The sequence below is a fragment of the Nannobrachium achirus genome (genome assembly GCF_963921795.1).
Source record: "Nannobrachium achirus genome assembly, chromosome: 2".
NCBI classification, from domain to species: Eukaryota; Metazoa; Chordata; class Actinopteri; order Myctophiformes; family Myctophidae; genus Nannobrachium; species Nannobrachium achirus.
This window is the reverse complement of record NC_137811.1, coordinates 31,159,726-31,180,924: the sequence shown is the minus strand read 5'-3', so window position 1 is coordinate 31,180,924 and position 21,199 is coordinate 31,159,726. Positions and strand designations below refer to the sequence as shown.

The 21,199-nt window shown below is 42.1% G+C and overlaps 1 protein-coding gene across 2 annotated transcripts; it reads left to right on the top strand.

Moving 5' to 3' along the window:
* Positions 1–794: 794 nt before the first annotated feature.
* Positions 795–21,199, top strand: LOC308279972 (CTP synthase 1). Of its 2 annotated transcripts, XM_080720209.1 has the most exons (19): positions 795–933; positions 2,719–2,899; positions 3,711–3,881; positions 4,424–4,524; positions 7,115–7,231; positions 7,992–8,075; positions 8,559–8,639; positions 9,525–9,676; positions 10,239–10,371; positions 11,277–11,365; positions 11,508–11,602; positions 12,206–12,268; positions 12,495–12,538; positions 12,863–12,959; positions 15,477–15,532; positions 16,425–16,521; positions 17,490–17,634; positions 18,011–18,112; positions 19,107–21,199. In XM_080720209.1, the coding sequence occupies exons 2-19, from the start codon at positions 2,734–2,736 to the stop codon at positions 19,189–19,191; spliced, it is 1,878 nt and encodes a 625-aa protein (XP_080576335.1). In that variant the 5' UTR covers positions 795–933; positions 2,719–2,733; the 3' UTR covers positions 19,192–21,199. The 2 variants fall into 2 exon arrangements, with proteins under 2 accessions (XP_080576335.1, XP_080576336.1); XM_080720210.1 differs by lacking the exon at positions 18,011–18,112.

The window sequence follows — 21,199 nt, the reverse complement described above, 5'->3', positions numbered from 1 at the left end:
GTGTAGCTACTTTTACTTCTACTCCACTACATCTCAGAGGACCAGTGTACTCCAACTCCACTACATTTATTTGAAAACGTTAGTTAGGCTAGGCCTACTACTAGTTATTGATTTATTACATAACATAGGCTACATTGACCACTTCAAGCTAGCTAGCAAGCTAGCAGGCTAGCAAGCTCACAATGCTATTTTCAAAAGATTGTTATAGACCTACATTTGAAAACTTGAAATGGGAAATTCTGCTTCTGCATAATCAGTATTTTGTACTTTTTGTACATTTTGATACCAATATACTTGTTTACTCAAGTAGCCTACATTTTGAATTCCGGACTTTTACTTGCAGAGTAGACCGGTTTCTACATTGTAGTATGGATACTTTTAACTGTTCCACCCCTGATTAATGCACATGTTTCAATCCCCCTTCTTGCTTCTTGCTTGCACTCACTGACCTTGATCATTGTCCGTTCAAGTCCATCACATCATCATCATCATCATCATCATCATCATCATCACACGTGACGTGATGATGTCATTGACATAAACACATCCTCTCCTCCTCTCTGGTAGGAGCACGGCTGCGACGTCACAGCGCCGGGGACGTCACTCCAGGTCGGTGGCGCGCGTCGTGCGCGCAGCGTTTGCTCAGTAGACTCCCAAACCATCTGGATGGACCCTGTGAGCGTCGATCGACGAGCCAAAGCCTTGTGGAGATCTGCCAAAAACACGCAGGCAAACGAGTGAGGATTTGTGCACCCAGAAACAGTGCAGCGGGATCTAGTGTGTCCTACACGTGTGTCGGGTGTCCATAACAGCAGTGGAACAACGTGTGTTTTTTTGTGGTACAAAAAGTGATCAGAGATCCATTACATTTGTATTTTGAGCTCAACTTCATCACCTGATCGCCCGATCTGAAGTCTGTACTATAAATATTCGGTGAGTTGGCGTCTGCTAGGGAAAGACAACACACAAACATGCGGTGTTATTATTAGCGCGGGTAATAAGTGTTAGCAAAACCCGCGCTAAAGACTCTCTTGCTTAGAAAATTGATGAGCTGCCTGTTATTTGATGATATAGAGAATCACATTTTCGTGTTGACATGGCCGACTGACATGCACTGTTTTAGGTTTGTTATTAAAGCTGAATAATAAAAAGCTAGAGGGCAAAGCTGATGGAAACGTGGGAGGAATGCTTTAGCCTGCTGCTAGGCTGCTGCTTAGTGCTTACCTTGTCATGTGTTTGTGCGTGAGGTGGTGTAACGTTACGTTTGGCGTCAATATTGCAAAAGGTGCTGACAGATTAGCCACGCGAAAACATGAGGGTCGTATCTCATGACAGTTATGTTTCTCTATCTGTATCTACTATGACTGATAGCAGCCGCACGCGGTCTTTAGCAACACCTTTAACTGCTGCTTCTTTTTGTTTCAAGTCCCGCCATCGTATTTCCACCATAACAGCTCATTGTCATCATGCCATGACGTGCCCAGTGCCAACATTAGTAAGAAGACTTTTGTTGTTATATTTTGAGTAATTCACTGCTTTATACTGATGGGGAGATGATATCCCTAATCAATCCATCCATCCATCTTCAACCGCTTATCTGGAATCGGGTCACGGGCTCACGGGGGTAACAGGTCCAACAGAGGTCTCCAGTATTCCTTCTCCTCCTGAGCAACATTATAGGCGTTCCTCAGCCAATGTGGAGATGTTCTTCCTCCATCTGGCCTTTGCTCTGCCAGGGGGTCTGCTCCCAGTGGGACGTGCATCGAGGACCTTCCTAGGGAGACTCTCGGGAGGCATCCGTACTAGGTGCCCGAACCACCTAGGCTGGCTCCTTTCCAAGCGTAGGAGCAGCGGTTCTACTCCAAGTCTCTCTCGGGTGACTGAACTACTCACTCTATTAAAGGACAACTTAGTTTTTTGAGCGGTGGTCACACTGTCTCCATAACGTGGCCGTGTGTGTATATGTGCCGTGTATGTGTCTGTCTGTGTGTGTCTGTATGTAGCCTGAGCCTGGCCTGCAATACCGTTGACTGACCAGAGAGTTGCTGTTGAACAGCCTTGAAATGTACATGCATGCATGCATGAACACACACTCACACACATACACACACACAGCCTTGAAATTGATCGACACCACCACTTGGTTCACGGTTCACACTGGTGTTTCTTTACCCCAGAATGGCAGTGATATTATATACAGTTCATACACACAGCCATATGTCACCCTCATGCCCTCCTGTGTCGGCAAGTCGTTGCGGCGGCGTTTAAAAGTCGAGTGCGTGTGAACTCACCCAATAATTAATCTATTTGCTTTTGAAAGTTGTGGCAGAGTGAAACCTTTTATCTCAAATCATTCTTATACATCCTCCTCTTTGGGATGACTACTAGTTGGTGAAATTAAACTGCTCCTAATTCTTTTGATCCCACAGAGAACCACTGACAGCTCTGTAGCTATATATATTGATGAATGTTACAGACTCTGATTCAAGCATTCACTTAATAAAGTTCCTGTGACTTACTAAAACCATTAACAACAGATTTTGGCTGGGACTGCTGTAGGTTTGAACGGGACAATGTAATTTAAACCTGTCGTTATCATGCCAACGTATAGCAGCATAGGGATAATTAAAAACCGGTAGAGTTGCATACCATCTGTCTAGTAGATACATGCATTAAGAACCACTAAATTCAACAGTCTCTTCTCTGTTCTCTGCTCAGTGTTCACATGCCAGTATGAAGTACATCCTGGTGACTGGCGGCGTCATATCGGGCATTGGCAAGGGCATCATCGCCAGCAGCGTGGGGACCCTCCTCAAGTCCTGTGGCCTTCATGTTACAGCCATCAAAATCGACCCTTACATTAACATTGATGCTGGTACCTTCTCACCTTATGAACATGGTAAGTGATGTAGGGGATGAATCCTTTTGAAGTGTTATTGTTGCTAATTAGGCCGATTATTGATGGGTTTGATTAGGGTTTGTCAGATATCGTGATTTGAATGAATTATTCATGATTACACTCTCAAGTATGTTCACCAAAGGCGGAGCTTGTCTTTCCAGCATATGGCTGCAGATGAAATTATGTAACCAAACCATGATGTGATCTTGTACTATGTTGTACATGTTGTACTATGTTGTACATGGTTGATCACTGTTGTAGCTGTAGCTCTTTTTTGTAATGTATTGTATGTCTGATAGTCTGACACGCATTGAATTCATGTGCACAATAAAGTAATCATCTTGTTCTGTTATTTATTACAAACAATATAATTGGCATGGTCTAAATCTTTTACAGATGTATAACATCATTATTTACAGTAGGCTTAACTTGGTCCAGATGAATATTTTACTATTGTCACTAATTGTACTATTGTAAAGACTGAGGACCACAAGCTTTGAGTTTTAAGTAGGTTTGTCTTCTAAAATGTATAAGAGCAATTTAGCCATAAAATAAATAGTTTGTAATTGCTCATTGTTTAGATCAGTGGTTCTCAAAGTGGATTCCAAGGACTCTGTGTCTTCCTTTAGAGGAAATTGTCTAAATTGATCCATACAAGTCTGTAACTCTTGACAGTGTACAAATGCCCATTTGTACACTGTCAGAGTTAAGGGGAGACCTTAAAAAATGAAAGTTTGAGAAACACTGGTGTAGATTGTATGATTTTCAGTCATAAGTCACATTCTCGTGTGCGTGTGTGTGTGTGGTGCAGGTGAAGTGTTTGTCTTAGACGATGGAGGGGAGGTGGATCTGGACCTGGGGAACTATGAGCGCTTCCTGGACATCCGGCTGACCAAAGACAACAACCTGACCACTGGCAAGATCTACCAGTCTGTCATCACCAAGGAGAGGAGGGGAGACTACCTGGGAAAGACCGTCCAGGGTGAGAAATAAAATACTAAACACTGCTGTTTTGTAAAGCAGGGGTAAACGTTTTCAGGCCAAGGACCCCTTAGTTGAGAGAGAGATGAAGCAGGGACCCCCACAAGATTCCATATAGTTTAGTTTGACAGCACAATCATCATTGTATTTTGGATTTATGTCAAATTGTATTTTCACAATAGAACCGTGTTATACAAAATGTTATGCCTCAACTCTTAGTGCTCATAGGGTGGGGGGTCCCCAGTTAAAATATGATTATTTTGGGGGTCGCAGCCTGAAAAGGTTGAGAACCACTGTTGTAAGCTACACTTCTACAGCCTATCCAAATGATCCATGAGTGCACCATCATGCCTGCTCTTCATCCTGCCAAAATGTTCACTTCCCCCTTTTGAGTTCCCTTCACTGGAACAATTAACCATTAACCTTTTGGTTACATTTGTACACACTAAATTAACAGTGAAGATTTGACTGTGTAAGGGAAATCCAGCGGGGCATGTCATACAACTTGTTGTTGACTCCTATTTTTCATACCTTGTCTTCCAGTGGTGCCTCACATCACAGATGCAATCCAGGAGTGGGTGATGAGACAGGCCAAGGTCTCAGTAGATGACGACGGCGTGGAGCCACAAGTCTGCGTCATAGAGGTAATACAAAATGGAACTAGTTATCACTGATTACAGTCATTGTTGTTGTTGCTATGCAACTGTATCTCTCTTGCCCCCCACTCTTTTTCTCTCTCTTTAAACCCAATCAGTTAAAGCAGCTGCGGCCCAACTAGGGCCAGGCTCTGTTCAAGGTTTCCTCCCAATTAAGATGCAATCCTGAAATTATTTGAATTATTAAAACATTGTAACCATTCTATATGTTAGAGAATGTTAATACAATATATCTAGTACTTCTGCAGTGGTTGGAGCCGGAGGTGGTTTCCATTTAGAAATGTAGACCCTGGTGTTGGCTTAGGACCCATGGTTGACCCAGTGGTTGACAGCTAGTACTGCCTTAACAGTATAATAATATCTTCCGCGTAAATCTCTTCTGCATCTTGGTTATGAAAAGACCCGCCCCCGCGTGCCTCCGATTGGCCAGAGCTAGTTGCCTTGTCAACAACTTGGCAACGCCGCCACACAGTGGCGCCGGCAGGGATAAAATAGTGAGGGGACGGTGGTGTGGGCGTGGCCAGGTGGTGACGTCATAACCGTACACCTCGGACTTTAGTATAACACACTAGCACAGCACAATGTGTTGTTAGATGACAATTGTATAAGTAGCTCTGGATAAAGAATTTAATTCAACTTTTTCACAGTACATAACTATTTTTATCCTGCTGTTCTTATTTCAATATGAATTATTATGCCCTACAATGTTGTAGGCCTATTATGCCTTCTGTAGGCATTATGAATGAGCTAGGGCTCTGCTGCGCTCAATGTATTTTCGAGAAAATAAATTAATCTGAATAAAGTAAGGGAAATTCAAAGTACTATATAGTGAAAGCTAGAACTCAGAAATTAACTGCTTTGCATAGCACTGACACAGTGAGTGAGGAGAGAGAGAGAGAGAGTGAGCGAGCCGACGCTCGATAGCAGCCCGGCCGTCAGGGAAGAAAAAAGAAAAGTACTCACAATCTCACATGTTTTACTTTAGTAAAAGTAGAAATACTCTTTTAGAAGTAGGCTACCATGTCCAAAATGTACTTGCATAATGACGTTTTGGTATCAAAATGTACTGTATAAATAAAACATAGGTCTATATTTGCAGAATGTACCATTTCACAGGTTTTCACAAATGTAGCCTACCATAGATACAACTATTTTAGCAGATCTAAGCTAAGAATTATAGCTAAGCGTCGCATTGTGATCTTGTAGGCCTATTTTCATTTCTAGTGGCCTAAATATAGACTGCACTGGTTAATGTATGCCTTTATAATAATCGAAATCTGCAAAGTAACTTAACTGTTTTCAAATATTTGTAGTGGAGTAAAAGTAGCCTCCAATATTTGCCTCTGAGAAAGCCTCAAACTTACAGTAGGCTACTTGAATAGTAATTTACTTTAGACCACTGCAGCCTGGCCTCATCAGAACCGGTTGAACATGTAATAGCAGACAGACTTGTGTATTGGAAGCAATTAGCATGAGTGACTGCCTGACGGGGTCGCATGAACCGCCAGCAGCGATTGAGCAAGACAATGAGGACATTGGGACCATAGCGCCGTTTGGGGGGAAAAACGGACCAAAAGACAGAAGAAACAGGTCGAAGCCTGAAAAGTGGGGTGGCAGTCCGGTCCAAAAAGACCCGGCTCCGGCGCCTATGCCGCCACATGAGCGGACCACCTTAAAGGAAAATTCCAGAATAAAACATAACCCCCCCTTAATCTGCCGTTTACCATGAGTGTACATATCTGATGTGATGGATTTCTGTTATTGTCGCCCCTGTCCAAAGATCGCCGGACTCACTGCGAGCCCTCTCCACAGCAAAACGGGGCTAAATATTAGTCTTGCTAAAGCGCTAATTTTCACCGCTCCAAAGGCAATTTTTCTTCATAAATCTTGTATTTAAAGTTCCAAGTGACGCAGTAAACCAATGTTTTATCCCGACTTGTTTCCTCTGAGGATAATGGCGGCTGTTTACATTCCCAGTAGCACTCAGAGAAGAAGAATGAAGTCTCGCCGTCTCGCATCATATCTTAGTGTTCATTAATGTGTATTGTCTAGAACAAATACAAAACAAAGTAACTTGTCTTTTGGCACTATATATCTTTTTATACTTGCCTATTAGTGAAGGGTGTTATATACAGTAGTGGCTCTAATGGAAAGGTTATAGCAGTCACAGATTTGTGGCTGTGACTGCTATAAAGCTGATTCAGAGACCACATAAAGGTAAGTACAGGGAAGAATGCTCTGGTGGGATTTGATCCTACTGGCAAAGGGCATTTCTTTGGTTACTGCGATGTCTGTGCAGCGGCCAAGCAGTATTTCCAGTACAAGCTCAACCTGTGGGCATATTATATACTGTAAGCTGTGAAGACTGCGTTATCCTAACATAACCATGCATTGTTGTGGGTTTAATTTGAACTGAGACAGTGACCGCATGCAGTTGCCTTACACCTTCAGACAAGCTTCAGAATCTTCTGTATGTTCTGGCTGTACACAGGTCAGTGTTATGTAAGGGGTTTGAACAGCAGTGGTTTATTGAAAAGCGCCGACGGCCTTGTCTGAGCCAGTGTTTTTATATCAACAGCTGGGCGGCACGGTGGGGGACATAGAGAGCATGCCCTTCATAGAGGCCTTCAGACAGTTCCAGTTCAAAGTGAAGAGAGAGAACTTCTGCAACATCCACGTCAGTCTCATACCACAGGTACGTGTGAAGAAAATCAATATCCACGTAGATAGACCCTGTTTACTCTTTGTCCGGAGTCCCCCAGTGGTCTATCTATGCTTTGTCCCCTCCTTTTTTCCAATCTACGGCAAGTACTGTCTTGCAAGCTCAGCGACAAGTACTGTCTACAAGCTCAAAAACGCATCACACTGTGAGCTTGTAGATCTACTATTTTGGGGCGAATGTTCACATATGTATGTTCGCCAACTGTTCTCCTTTTTTAAGTTAACTGCACTAAGCTAGGTTAGTGACAGGATGTGTATTTATTGAAACGGGTGTAAACCATATACCATTGATATGAAGTCTGCATTTGTACGTTTTTATATCCCTCTGCAGCTAGGAAAAAAAACATTAGCCTACCTTGTGCCCCTTAGGTGTCATATAATGACAATAAACCATGGCCTGTCGTGAGTTATTTCTTAAATAATTGTTTTTCATTTCTAAGTCTAAATTCCCAATCCGTCACGTTCTTACTGTTAAAAATATTGATGCCGTTTTTATGTTTTTGGCTGATATAAAGTTAATAAAATGCAGTGTGGTGTTTTTTTATATATACACAATAAACTACACTAGTAAAAGGTAAAATATGTTCTTAATTGACATGCCTGGATAAATAAAATAGACCAAAAAATATTGGTGTTGTTTTTAACTACCTTTTTGGAATGTGTGATATAAAACCTAGAGTAGTGTTGCTCATAAACAATAAAAACATTTTTCTCTCGTATGTACGTGTCCTCAGCCCAGCACCACCGGAGAACAGAAAACCAAACCCACACAGAACAGTGTGCGAGAGCTCCGAGGACTGGGCCTCTCTCCAGACCTGGTGAGTCCAGATTCTTTACAATCCCTTCTAGATCAGGGGTCTTCAATGTATTTAGGCCTAGAATGAAATTGAATGCTTTAACTATTGAAAAATAGCAGATATACAAGCTCACAGCACGGCACAGAGTGCCATGCTGCGAGCTTGTAGATCTGCTATTTTTTTTTTAAGCCGTGAAAATGTGTGCAAATCTTTGAATATACTGTATGTATTTTTAAAGCAAACGATTGTAACTTCAATTTTGCTTCTGGGTGGTCCCTGGAACTAAATATTTAGAGAGCTTGTAGATTTAATATTTTTGCCTAAAGTTCTGCTCAGAATAGAGATGCTGGTGTTCAAGTGGTTAAGGTTAAAAAAATATCCTACCACACAAAGATCTGACCTGTAGTAACTCTTAAGGACCCCCAGTTGAAGACCCCTGTGACCTAGATCATGGATTTGTTCATTTTCTGATCCTGAAATGCTGTCATTCATCCATTTTGTCAGATCATGTGCCGCTGTTCCACACCACTGGAGACGGCTGTCAAAGAGAAGATTTCCATGTTTTGCCACGTGGAGCCAACACAGGTAAGAGAGTAATAAAACTTAAGTTCATTTTGATTTTCTTAGTTATTCATTAAAGTTAGTTTTCTACTGTGCAAATGTCTTTAGCGACGAGGTTGTGGATTGGCAGGCAAGGAGTCGCAGTGGTGTCCGGTAAGAACTTAACCGAGATGCCTTGAATCGTATGAGAGGATCTGAAGTCTTGCTGGGAGCACTAGCTGAGTATCTTAAGATGGTTGCATGTGATGATAAGCTATAAGCTTAGTTGATCCTGGGGATTCAACATTCCAGGTGTAACTATGGCTGCCCGTATGACGTGAGAGGTGGAGGTTGTGGATTGGCAGGCAAGGAGTGTGTGTGCAAAGTTTGGCATGTCTTGGGGCAACGGTGGCGGAGATATGAGTTGGGGAAAAGTGTGACATGACGGACAGACTGACTGACTGACAGACAGCCGGTGGAGGTTTTGGTAGTAATCTGTGCTTGTCATATTTCAAAACAACACCTATGTTACACATTTGCACCACCTACATAATGACATATCTCTGCCAACAGAAACACAACCATGTCACTGCTAAACCACACATTCTCTGGCCCAAACAATGCAATACATTTGCCACACACATCCCCCTACATTCAGGAACCAATGCCACTTACAGCCCTCTTTTACATGTGACCTGACGGTCGCTTACCTCCCGATTAGGGAGTCTTACTGGTTGTATTATTGGTGTGGAAAAACGTGTGTCTTGTTCAAAGACACTTCAACAGTGGCTGTTCTTGGACAAGCACTGTTCTTTTCAGCTACAGAGCAGTCTATAAAAGGTTACTCTACTGATTAAGACCACAATGACTTTGTCAGCTATATACTATGTTGTTAATGTGTGTTTTATGTGTGTCCTCTGTCTCCCCCAGGTGATCAACGTTCACGACGTGTCCTCCATCTACAGAGTGCCTCTGCTGCTGGAGGACCAGGGTGTGGTGGGATACTTCTGCCAGCGTCTGGACCTGCCTGTGGAGCTGAGTTCCCGCAGGATGCTCAACAAATGGAAGGAGATGTCCAACAGGTGAGACGGGCCTTCTGAGTCCCACCACAGAGACCATTTTGATTGCCGTCAGAAGAACATGATAGTCTGACAATGGATCTCAAATGGTTCACAACGCTAACAGTGCTTTTGTTGGACAAGCAAGTAGTGGCTGTTGCTGGGTTCAAACAAGCGACTTTCAGCTACAGAGAGGTCTCAGGTCGATGAACAATAATGGAAATTTGAAATTTGAGTTCCGATCTTTTGGATCGATATATTTGTCACATAGTGACGCAATGTGAGCTTGTTGATCAGTTGTTTTTTAATAAGTCACGAGTGGTTAAATAAAAGTTCAGTTTGTTTGTGTATTTTCTTTCCATAATATTGAAGTTTAGTATACAGTATTATATTTAATTTAAAAAATATCTATATATCTATGAAAATGTTTATTTTTATGCTCTCAAATTAACTATAAACTTTAATGAAAATAAATATTCGTCTAGGACTCACCCATAACTCTAGCCTGGGTCGAGTTCTAGTTAGTTGTGTAAGTGAGTCCTACAGCTGTGAGGTCCACACTCAGTCGTCCTTCTCCCTTCCTCAGATCCGACCGCCTCCTAGAGAGTGTGTCCATAGCCCTGGTGGGAAAGTACACCAAGTTCTCAGACTCCTACGCCTCGGTCATCAAGGCCCTGGAACACTCTGCCCTCGCCATAAACCACAAGCTACAGATCAAGGTAATCTTCACGGTGACCTTCAGCGCTCGCGTGTGTTCTCTCGGCGTTGACACAGGTCAGGTTTGCTGCTAACATACTGATTGTGAGAGACTATTATTTTGTCCTTATTTTAATTAAAGGTCTTGTCTGCCCATTTGTCCCTGTGCTGCTCATAACGCACTGCCTTTTAGCTATGACTGATGATGCATTCCAAATAAATGTTTATTTTACCTTTTCTGTTCATCATTTTTGTGGTGTTTCTCTGGCGCTGCTGAACACACACTGCCTGTTGCATATTGCCGTCTTGTGGCTAACATTTTCAGGTCTCCGTTGTGAAAGAGAACATGTACCTCAGTGTGAGATAATTAAATATATATAAATATATATGGTTAAATAAATGTAAAAAATGTAAAAGAAAAATCCAATATCAGATTTGAAGAAAAGAAAAGCAGGGATTGGGGCCGTGGGCTTCAGCTCTGAGCAGGGAACGCAAGTTGAGAACGCATCACGCATGCATGCCGTGATTATTTAGGCAGAGTAAATACATATTAGTTATTATGATGATGATCAGCTTGGCTCTTTTTTTTGGGGGGGGGGCCTATTTTGGTGCCCTTCGGCACTGTGATGCCCTACTCACAGTGCTGTGTGTATGCCTAGCAGCGGTACTGCATTGCATTACTAGGCCAAATACAAACGTAAAGAAAGGATCGAGATAATATCAAAGAAGATTTAATTTTTTCCTAAATTTAGAGTAGCTGAACAAGGGCCACTAGTGTTCGTTTAGACGCTCGACAAAGCCGGTCGAGCGTGGACTTGAACCCACAATCGCTGTGATGGTGGGCAGGGACTTTACCACTGCGCGACCCGAGCAACAAAGACAATATATTACGTTTCATCATCGCTAACACTTTTTGTGCTCATTACAGTACATAGATTCAGCTGACCTGGAGGACTCCACGCTGCAGGCCGAGCCAGTCAAGTACCATGAGGCCTGGCAGAAGCTCTGCAGCGCTGAGTAAATACACGCTCATCAAATCACAAAGCAATTATAACATTTGCTTAAGAGTGGCATTTAGGAATCACTGACACTTTGTTGCTACGCTTAAGGTTCTCCCTCAGTGGATGACATTGTGAATCCCCTCTATCCCTCTACACAGTGGCGTGTTGGTACCAGGAGGCTTTGGTGTCAGAGGAACTGAAGGCAAGATCCAGGCCATCAGCTGGGCTAGGAAACAGAAGAAGCCATTCCTGGGTACTAATTTCTATGAACTGTTATCCTTTCATATAACTAAGGAAACCTCTGTCCATCGCTCACTCTGTTCCGCATGCTTCTCCTCAGTGGGTTGAGTACATATAATTTGGCTGCGCACAATGCCAGGTATGGTCTAGTTTATTAACTAATGACTGTATAGTCTCATAGCAATCATGCTATAGTGATTTTTCAGTAACCGGGATCTCCCAATCTCCAGCTCATTAATAAGCATACAATAAATTAGCTTCAATTTGATAGTGTCTGCTTCAATTTGACGGCGTTCCAGTTCCAATTTTGTCTGCTCCTCGTATCATCACTGCCAATTTCACTTGTTTATCCTGTTTCCCGTATGAGTTCTTTCTCCTGATTGGAGAGCAATGACTGCTGCTAGCAGAATATTGAACTTTTGTGTGTAACACTTTATTGTAATACAAAAAAAGAACTAAAAGAAATATCACTTACACCACCTTTAAGCATACACACAGCGTTTCACAAGTATGCTGCACACGGGGGACCTTGTTCAATGATTGTTCAATCCCCTTGCAGCATGTTTCGACCTTGTACTGTACAGTGTAATAACCATGTTGAACTTGTTCTGCGCAGGGGTATGTTTGGGCATGCAGCTGGCAGTGTGCGAGTTTGCCCGCAATGTTCTTGGCTGGCAAGGTGAGTAATCGCTCGACTTCACCCGTAGCGTATTTGAGCTGCTATTGCAAGGTTTTCTTGTGTCTTTAATTTGGTTGTGTGCCTTTTTACTGATGATACACCAGAAGCAAAGTGATACACAGGCTCTAATGTAATATAAAAATTATAAACAAATTACAAATTGCTACAAATTATTATGCTTGGAGGGAAAAGAAAAAAAAGTTAATTAAAATGTTTTCCTTTTCAGATGCCAACTCAACAGAATTTGATCCAGATTCCAAACACCCTGTGGTAGGTAAACTGTTTATTTTACAGCATGTGCATCAGTGTCTTCAATGGATGGAAAAAATCTCAACTAGGATTGCAACTATTATTTACATAAAGATTATTCTATTGACTACTTTTTTGATTAATCGATTATAAGCACTTAAGCATCATGTACAAAATAGTGAAAATAGCATATCTTCAAGCTCATAAAAATAATGTTTTTGAGATTCTTTTGAGAGCGTCTTTTCTCTAATAATGACTTAACCAAAGTATGGATTGATTGTTACATTATTATTTGATAAACGTATTGATTAGTTTGATTAACTATTGAAACCCTAATCTCAACAGGTGATTGACATGCCTGAGCACAACCCAGGCCAGATGGGTGGGACGATGAGGTTGGGGAAGAGGAGAACCATCTTCAAGTCCAGCAACAGTGTGATAAGTGAGTGATGTTCTGAAATACTCTCTGGACTGTTGGGCATCACAGTTCTCCAAATCCCCAATTCCGTAGGCTGTGTGTGTGCTCATAACTGTAGTCTGTAGATTTCCTGGGGTGGCATACTCGTTTCCTTTTGCAGATTTAAGGCGGAAGCACCTGACACCTTATGTGTTTCTGGTTTAAATATGCTGCTGCACCAATCAAGCGAGGCTAAAGGAAACTGAACAGGAACTGTCAGATTTAGGATTTTAATGTCACACTCAGAAATGTGTTCTTACCTAAGGTTCTGTGTCAATCACAGTGATTGATATATACACATTTTATAATTACATGTAACATTCTGATTATCACATCATAGCTTACACTCCAGTTATGAATACAAAGACGTTATATCTGACCTTGAGAGCGACTTGAGCAGAATGGTTCCTACTAGAGAATGAAACCTCTACGACAGATGCATTTTGGACTGGGAATGCTTCAAACTAATGTTATCAGTGGCACCGGAGTGTGATTTGAGTAGGAGAGAAGTCCGATGCTCTGACCTTCTGAAAACACGCTCTACACACTCCATTAAGAATTCTGCCCACTCTGCTCGCATGCTCTGCTGACTACCGACAATTGGACATTGTGTCAGTGTCACACATACTGTACACCAACTCATTATAACTGTCGGGCCAAACCTTGTAGGCCTGGGGCGGTATGGACATTTTGTTACCGCGATTACCGTGACCGTCTTCCCATTTACCGCCGGTACTGCGGTAATTACCGCACCCCCGTATCTATTAATTAAGGTTCGGCGATAAGCCAAAATATTGCAATAATCTTCCCAAAAGTCGCCTCTCCACAGTGGAGAGGCGACACAGCCTGACTGCCCGAGTTATACTTCTCCGTACAGCACAGCGGGTCTGGCTTTCAAAGGAGCAGATCTACAAGCTCACAACACATCGCATCCGCGACGCGTTCTGAGCTTTTAGATCTGCACTGTCGGGTTACCATAGTAACGTAGGCTAGCTACTTGGGCTTTTCAGACACAAACAGCTGTGTGAACAAACCAGAAGAGGAAGGGTAGTCAGATCGTGTACAGTGATTCTGTAAACTCACGTCACGTCTCAACTCTCAAATCGCAGTGATTGAGTGCTGCTATATACAGGTTTTAGTTACAAGACTTGACAGAAAAGGTTATAAAATCGCCGACGCGCCGCCGGACCGGGCACAACGTGCGACGCGGTGGAAAAAGTAAAATAGTTTCATTTTCGGTTTTAGTCCACGCGGCCCGCGCTCCGCCAGTAATCCGTATGAATAAAAAAAGATATGCCACAACACAAGGTATGTATTAACATCCTTGTGTCGAGTGGATTACAGAGAAAGTTTATGCTGCTCCGTCATAGAGTTGTGCTCCGTACTCTCCTGCCCTGTGCAGTGTGAGTGTGTGCAGGTCTGTGTCTGAGTGACGTGGCTTCCAACGTGTGGTACACGGCCCAGAGCAGAGCGGCATGGAGCGCATGCGGTCCTCGCTTCTCCCCCGTTTTAAAACTCGCTTGTTTTCCAATAAAAAAAATATATACCTTTTTTTTTTTTTTTTTTTACCGCGGTAAGCACAATGACACCGCGGTAGACCTCGGTATACCGCGGTACGGCGGTTACCGCCTCCAACCCTTGTATGTCCAAAACAGTTACTTTGCAGGAAATGGCAAAAAGAACTTGTGTTCCAAAAGATACAATTTAGCAATTGCTTAGTCACAAGCTCTTGTTAATATTATACATTATATCATGGGTCTTACACAGGGGGTCCAGGACCCCAAGGGGGTCCTCAGAGTTACTACAGGGGGTCCTCCAAATCTTTGTGTGATAGAAACTTTTTTTTCCTCAGTTTTTATATGAACCACTTGAACCCTAGCGTCCATATTGGAACTTTAGCCAAAGAGCTTTGGTGTAGAGGGGGAAAAGAGCAGACTAAGTAGGCCTACAGAGTGAAAGGTCAAGTTTTTATCTGAAAACACAAATTGACATTAATCCAAAATACACTGACGATTGTGCTATCGGTTGTGGGGATCCCTGCTTCATCTCTCTCAATTAAGGGGACCTTGGCCTGAAAACGTTGAAGACCCCTGTTTTAAAGCATAAAGATACTGTACAATAATTGTGTAGATACTGTGCAAGTTCCCTGCCCAACAGTAATGCAAGGGTATGCTCTGCACCCCATACTATTAGGAGTACTGTGGGTATAATCTATAATGTTAAAGCGTGATCAATTCTAGGCTAGCAATTATTCATACTGTGGGCTAGTGCCTAAAAACCCTTACATTCCACCATCAGCTGAAAGTGCAGTGTAGCTTCCACACTTCCTCTGTGCACAAACACTCTCTTCACAATATATACACTTAAAGAGCAATACATCTCAACTGACTGTTGACACTGTCCACTGTCCAGGGTCCACCTAACTAAGCTTGCCTAGTGTGGCTTGTACTGTATTATTTCTGCTGTATACGGTATTAAATTGCACATTTCTAATCAATACAGGAAAGCTGTACGGAGATGCAGAATATGTCGATGAGAGACACAGACACAGGTTTGAGGTAAGATCTAGGAAAGTGGTTTACAATCCTTTCTTGTTATGGAAGTCATATTTTTAAGAATTCCTAACGAATGTCTTGTGGATAAATATCCAGCTCAGGTCTGTAACTCTGGGATTTCAATTGGCACTGAGGATTTTACAGTGTAGATTGGGGTCTCAGAGAGAGAGGTAGCAAATGGAGGCCTATGGTCTGATTTAATGCATGTCAGACGTGTGAATGAGAGGACTTTAGTCATGCTGGCACGATAACCTTAATAAAACCCTGTAGTGTGTGATTCGCCAACATTTTAAAATCTTGTGTGTGCATGATTAAGATCATAGAGAAGAGATCATTATCCTGCAGTTTGTCATGCAACCAGATTTATAAATTGTTTAAGATTTTTTTTTATGTTTAACTGGGAAAGCCTCTGTCTTTTTAGATTTGAGCTGAAAAGCATTATTGTATACTTGGAAAATATTGAATGTTTTTGAAATTTTGTGCCAATCTTTGCATAGAGTCAGTTTGAAAACCACTGACATCTCCCATATTACATTTTCTATTACATGTCATTGTGGGATTTGACTCTTTTCAGTCCATTATCTTGAAGTGGATGTAGTGTACGTGTAAATAAAGAGAATAAAGAAGTCTGAGCGGATTATTACCTGTCATGAGAGAATCTCCTCAATCAATTTGTGTGCGTGTGCAGTACCACTGATTTAGGTGATATGTGATACAGCAACGAAAACAAGCCAGACTTCCAAGTTCATGAGATTTTCAGCTGGCTTTCTGGAATAAACCCCAGAGGAATGTTGGGCCACATCTTCAAATCACCTAAGGGTGCCCAGTCTGCCCAGACTGCCCACTATGTGAAAACATCTACGAATGAAAGAAACGTATTATGCTTCCTTTTCAGGTGAACCCTGAGCTAACGCACCACTTTGAGGAGAGAGGTCTTCACTTTGTGGGCCAGGATGAAGAGGGCCAGAGGATGGAGGTCATTGAGCTGGAGGGTGAGTCCATCTGAATTGAGTACAAAGGAAACAAGCGATAGTGCTTTCTTGAGTTTCAAATCCTCTTAGAAGACCTTATATTGAACTGTACTTACCCCAGGGTTCCCACGGTCATGAAATTCCTGGAAATACTTTGAAATTAGAAAAATATTTTTCCAGTACTGGAAAAGTTTTGGAATTTTATCAAGGGTCCTGGAAGGTCCTGGAAAAAATAGCTATGCATTGTCTGTGGTTATTGATTTTGTTAATACCTCTGAAATTACAAATTAAACATGGGCCAAATTGTCAAATATTAGAGGCAGAAATTGTGAAAATAGCCGATCTACATGCTCACAACGCCTCGCAACGCGAGGCGTTGTGAGCATGTAGATCTGCTATTTACACAATAGAAACATGTTATACAAAATTCCTCAACTCTTAGTGCTCGTCAGGGTGCCGGGTCCCCAGTTAAAGTATGATTATTTCGGGGGTCACAGCCTGAAAAGATTGAGAACCACTGGCATACACTACCTGTCTTTGGGCATTGCGCATAGGAGTAAACAACCTGTTATTGAGCTGAATTATTGTTATATAGTCCTGGAAATTGGGTTAAATATTCTGGAAAAGTTTTGGAAACGTTTTGGAAATGAATTGGTCAAAATGTGTGGGAACCCTGGATAGTGCTTTCTTGAGTTTCAAATCCTCTTAGCAGACCTTATATTGAACTGTACTTACCCGTATTGAACTGTACTTACCCGTGCTTTTCTTTGAAAACTATTGTATTCAATCAACCATGGGCCAAACTATTCAAACATCCACCCACACAGAGTATTAGCTAACACCATAACATGTGTCTTTATCCTCTTTTTTCTATATGGGGGTGTATATTTAAACAATAAGCTTAATGCATTTACTGATTTATATATTTTATGTATCATTTGTTTAATAGTTTCTCCTTAAAAATGTTTGTGCTGACCATGTTCTTCCAGACCATGGTTACTTCGTGGGGGTGCAGTATCATCCAGAGTTCACCTCGAGGCCCATCAAGCCCTCTCCTCCATACTTTGGTCTTCTGCTGGCCGCTGCGGGAAAACTCCAGAGCTACCTTACTAAAGGCTGTCGCCTCTCCCCACGGTAATAAGCATGTAAAACCCCAATTCATGTGATTTAGAGATGTGTTTGAGGTGCAATGTACTCAACACAATATTGTGTTTTTAGTGTTGACACTTTATTTTAGAGGTGGGATTTATGGCTCTTTTAGGTGAGCCGGATCTCTGGCTCTCGTTCACTTAAAAGAGCCGTTCAAAAGACTGGCTCATTTGTATATTTATATATTTTTAAGAAGCATTCATTGAAACATTCCAAACAAGAACACGCAGCAGCATTTGGATGCAATTTTCAGACGACCTCAATGGGAAAGTGATGTGTAATATTTGCAAGAACAAAATTTCGATCAAGTCTGGGTCAACAAACAATTTGCATCGTCATTTAACAAAACTACACCCGACAGTGAATGTGGGGGAGGTGACTTGAGAACAGGAGAACCACCTGGTTCCGACAGTGAGCACGAATATGACGATGATTCTCCTGCTTCCAGTTCAACACCAGCCAGGTACAAGTCAATCAAACAATGTCGGCACTAGTAGTGCTTCTGCATACACATCCACTACAGCAGTGTTTCTCAAACTTTTACATTTCAAGGTCTCCCCTTAATTCTGACAGTGTACAAATGGAACCAAATGGACCCGTCAGGGTCCATTTGGTTCCATTTGTACACGGTCAGAGTTACAGACTTGTATGGGTCAATTTAGACCCCCATAAAGGAACCCACAGAGTCCCTGGAATCCACTTTGAGAACCACTGCACTAGAGTTACCTCCACACATCAGTCAGAACCCAATGCTGCCTCAACAACAACCATCCTACCTACCATATTGAAAATTCAACTTTGTAAAAAAATCAACAGCACGGTTACAACATCACTTGTGCTGCGTTTTCTTGTTTGGCTCATCGTTGTTCCGCCGGCGGCACGCTGTGCCATAAAGCTGCCACCAGCAGCTGGAACGTGCCGTGTGTTCTGCTGTGCCGTGCCTCAATGTGTGCCTGATCTGTTGATTCTGAATCTGTTCTCTCACCAGGGTTCCCACGGTCATGAAATTCCTGGAAATATTTTGAAATTAGAAAAATATTCCAGTACCGGAAAAGTTAATTTGGAATTGATCAAGGTCAACTCATTTACTGCCACCACAAGTCGACTTTGAGGGTTCACTACCACGATTTTCTTAACTTTTGACGTGGGCACGTGCGTGTCCATCATGCACGATCCGCATGCACGCCACGGTCCGTTCGCAGCGCGCACGTTTTATTTTTGATACACTGCCTGTCTTTGGGCATTGCACATAGGAGTACGCGACTCGTTATTGGGCTGAATTATTGTTATATAGTCCTGGAAATTGGGTTGAATATTCTGGAAAAGTTTTGGAAATTCATTGGTAGAAATGTGTGGGAAGTGGTAACCCTGCCTCTCTCATTCACTCACTACTCAGTCAGTGCTCAATGGAGTTGCAATGTGTTCATGTGTATTATTGTCTTCTACTTCCATTACAGGGACACTTACAGTGACCGCAGTGGCAGCAGTTCTCCAGAGTCTGAGCTGACAGAGCTGAAGTTCCCCTCTGTGTCCCAGGACTAAGGCCTCATTCATGCTTCGTCATACGGACCCCCCTTCTTTGACAACAAAATGACATCTTCTCAGCTGAAAAAAAAAGGTCAATGCAACTCGCATGGGTCTCTTGACGAAGTATACAGTAAATGATTAGCCTTCAAATCCCTGTTGGACACTAATGGTTTGGTCTGTGTGCCTGTTACCTCCTGATCAGTGGACTCTGTGGTCAACAGAACAATCAGTCATCTAGCTGACAACAATCACATCACTGGACAAAGGTTATGAAGAACTGCTATGATCGCTGTGAGGCAGCTGTTGTTGCAAACGCAAAATGGTGTGAAAATGTGTTTTTTTTTTAGGTACCGCTATCACTACAATGAGTTTTAAAAAGAAAAATGACTCCTCAAATATGACTCTCCTCCTGTATATTTGAACTTGGCTTGGATGTAAAGGTAATTTGTTGGCTAAAATGCTGGTGTTTTAGACCAGTGGTTCTCAAAGTGAATTCCAGGGGGTCTATTGACCCGTACAAGTCTGTAACTCTGACAGTGTACAAACGAACCACGTTAACCCTAACGGGTTCATTTGGTTCGATTTGTACTTGAAAGTTTGAGAAACACTGTTTTAGACATGCAAAATACACAAGGTCTTATAATGGCATGGTTTCCAATGGGTTGAGGCTTAATGTGGCCAGTCTATGACGTCCGTACAAACAAACAGACCCTCTTCTAGATGGCTCGCCTCCGAGCAGCCACACCGCAAAAAATACCAATGCTACTGTAGTGAAAATAGCTGATCTACAAGCACACAACACCTTGCATCGCGAGGCGTTGTGTGCTTGTAGATCTGCTATTTATCCTAGTTTTGTGTGACAGTCTGGTAAGATGAAGCAAGGCTTTACTTAAAAATTAAAAATAAATTAAAAATAACATTTGAAACTTGGAGATACAAGGTTTCTGCCCGACAGGGGCCATATGCAGTATTATTATAAGAATGTGACATGAAGTTGAGATTATTAAATATCCTAAATATTTCATTTATACTCGACTGCACGGCAGTTTTAAACAGTGGTGTTCTCTTTTCTGGTCTCGGGTACCCAGACTTAACTGTGTGCCTTGGCTGAACCACTGCTAGATAGAAAACCCTGTTGGTAATTCTTGGGTGAAACATTGGTGCACTAAAGAATGGAGTCTCGGCTGTAAAAGAGGGATATGATCTCATGAACTTTCTTCTGCATCGTCTTTTATCATTAAGACTGTGATGCATGGGCATGATTATGAGCCAATGGAGAAGGGCCTGTTTTGTCTGCAGCAGTAACTAGGACGAAAATATGAATAACACGGGGCTCACAACAGTAGATAGTGCGTTGGTAGAAGTAATATCATTTATATGAATTTATTTTCTTTTTTCTTATTGAAGATGATGGCCACTGGAGGATTTGTTCAGACCATATATATTACCTCTCTTTCCTTTCTTTTTTAAGATTTTTCATTTTATTTTATTGCTTTTTCTGCCATCATTGGATAGTATTAGTGAAGAGAGAGGAAACGGGGAGAGAGACGCAGTAAAGGCCGTCGGGCTCGGGACTCGAACCTGCGACGCGCCACCAGGCCACATTGAGCCTAAGTGCCCGGGCCGCTAGGCCAGCGGTCCGGGCCACCTCATGTATGGTGAACATTGTTTCGGTTACATTTATTTATCAATTTGAGATGCCTGTTCTTTTGTGCGTCATATTTTATCATGTCATTGTTTTGTATGTCTAAATCAATTTAGTGTTCTTGTTGTGTTTGTCATCATCTTCACAAAGATCACACTGGTGTTGTTCAGCAGTCCAAGACTTAACCACATTAACCCTGGCATCCCTAATTTTGGGCATGTCATTATAGGCATGTCATTATAATTCTCAAAAATAGCCTAAGCTATATGCTAAAAATGTATTCTCCATTGTACAAAACAGAAGTACAGATCGGGCTTAAATTGGTTAAATACAGTCTCTTAATGGATGCATTTTCAAACTATCTTGCACTGCACTGCA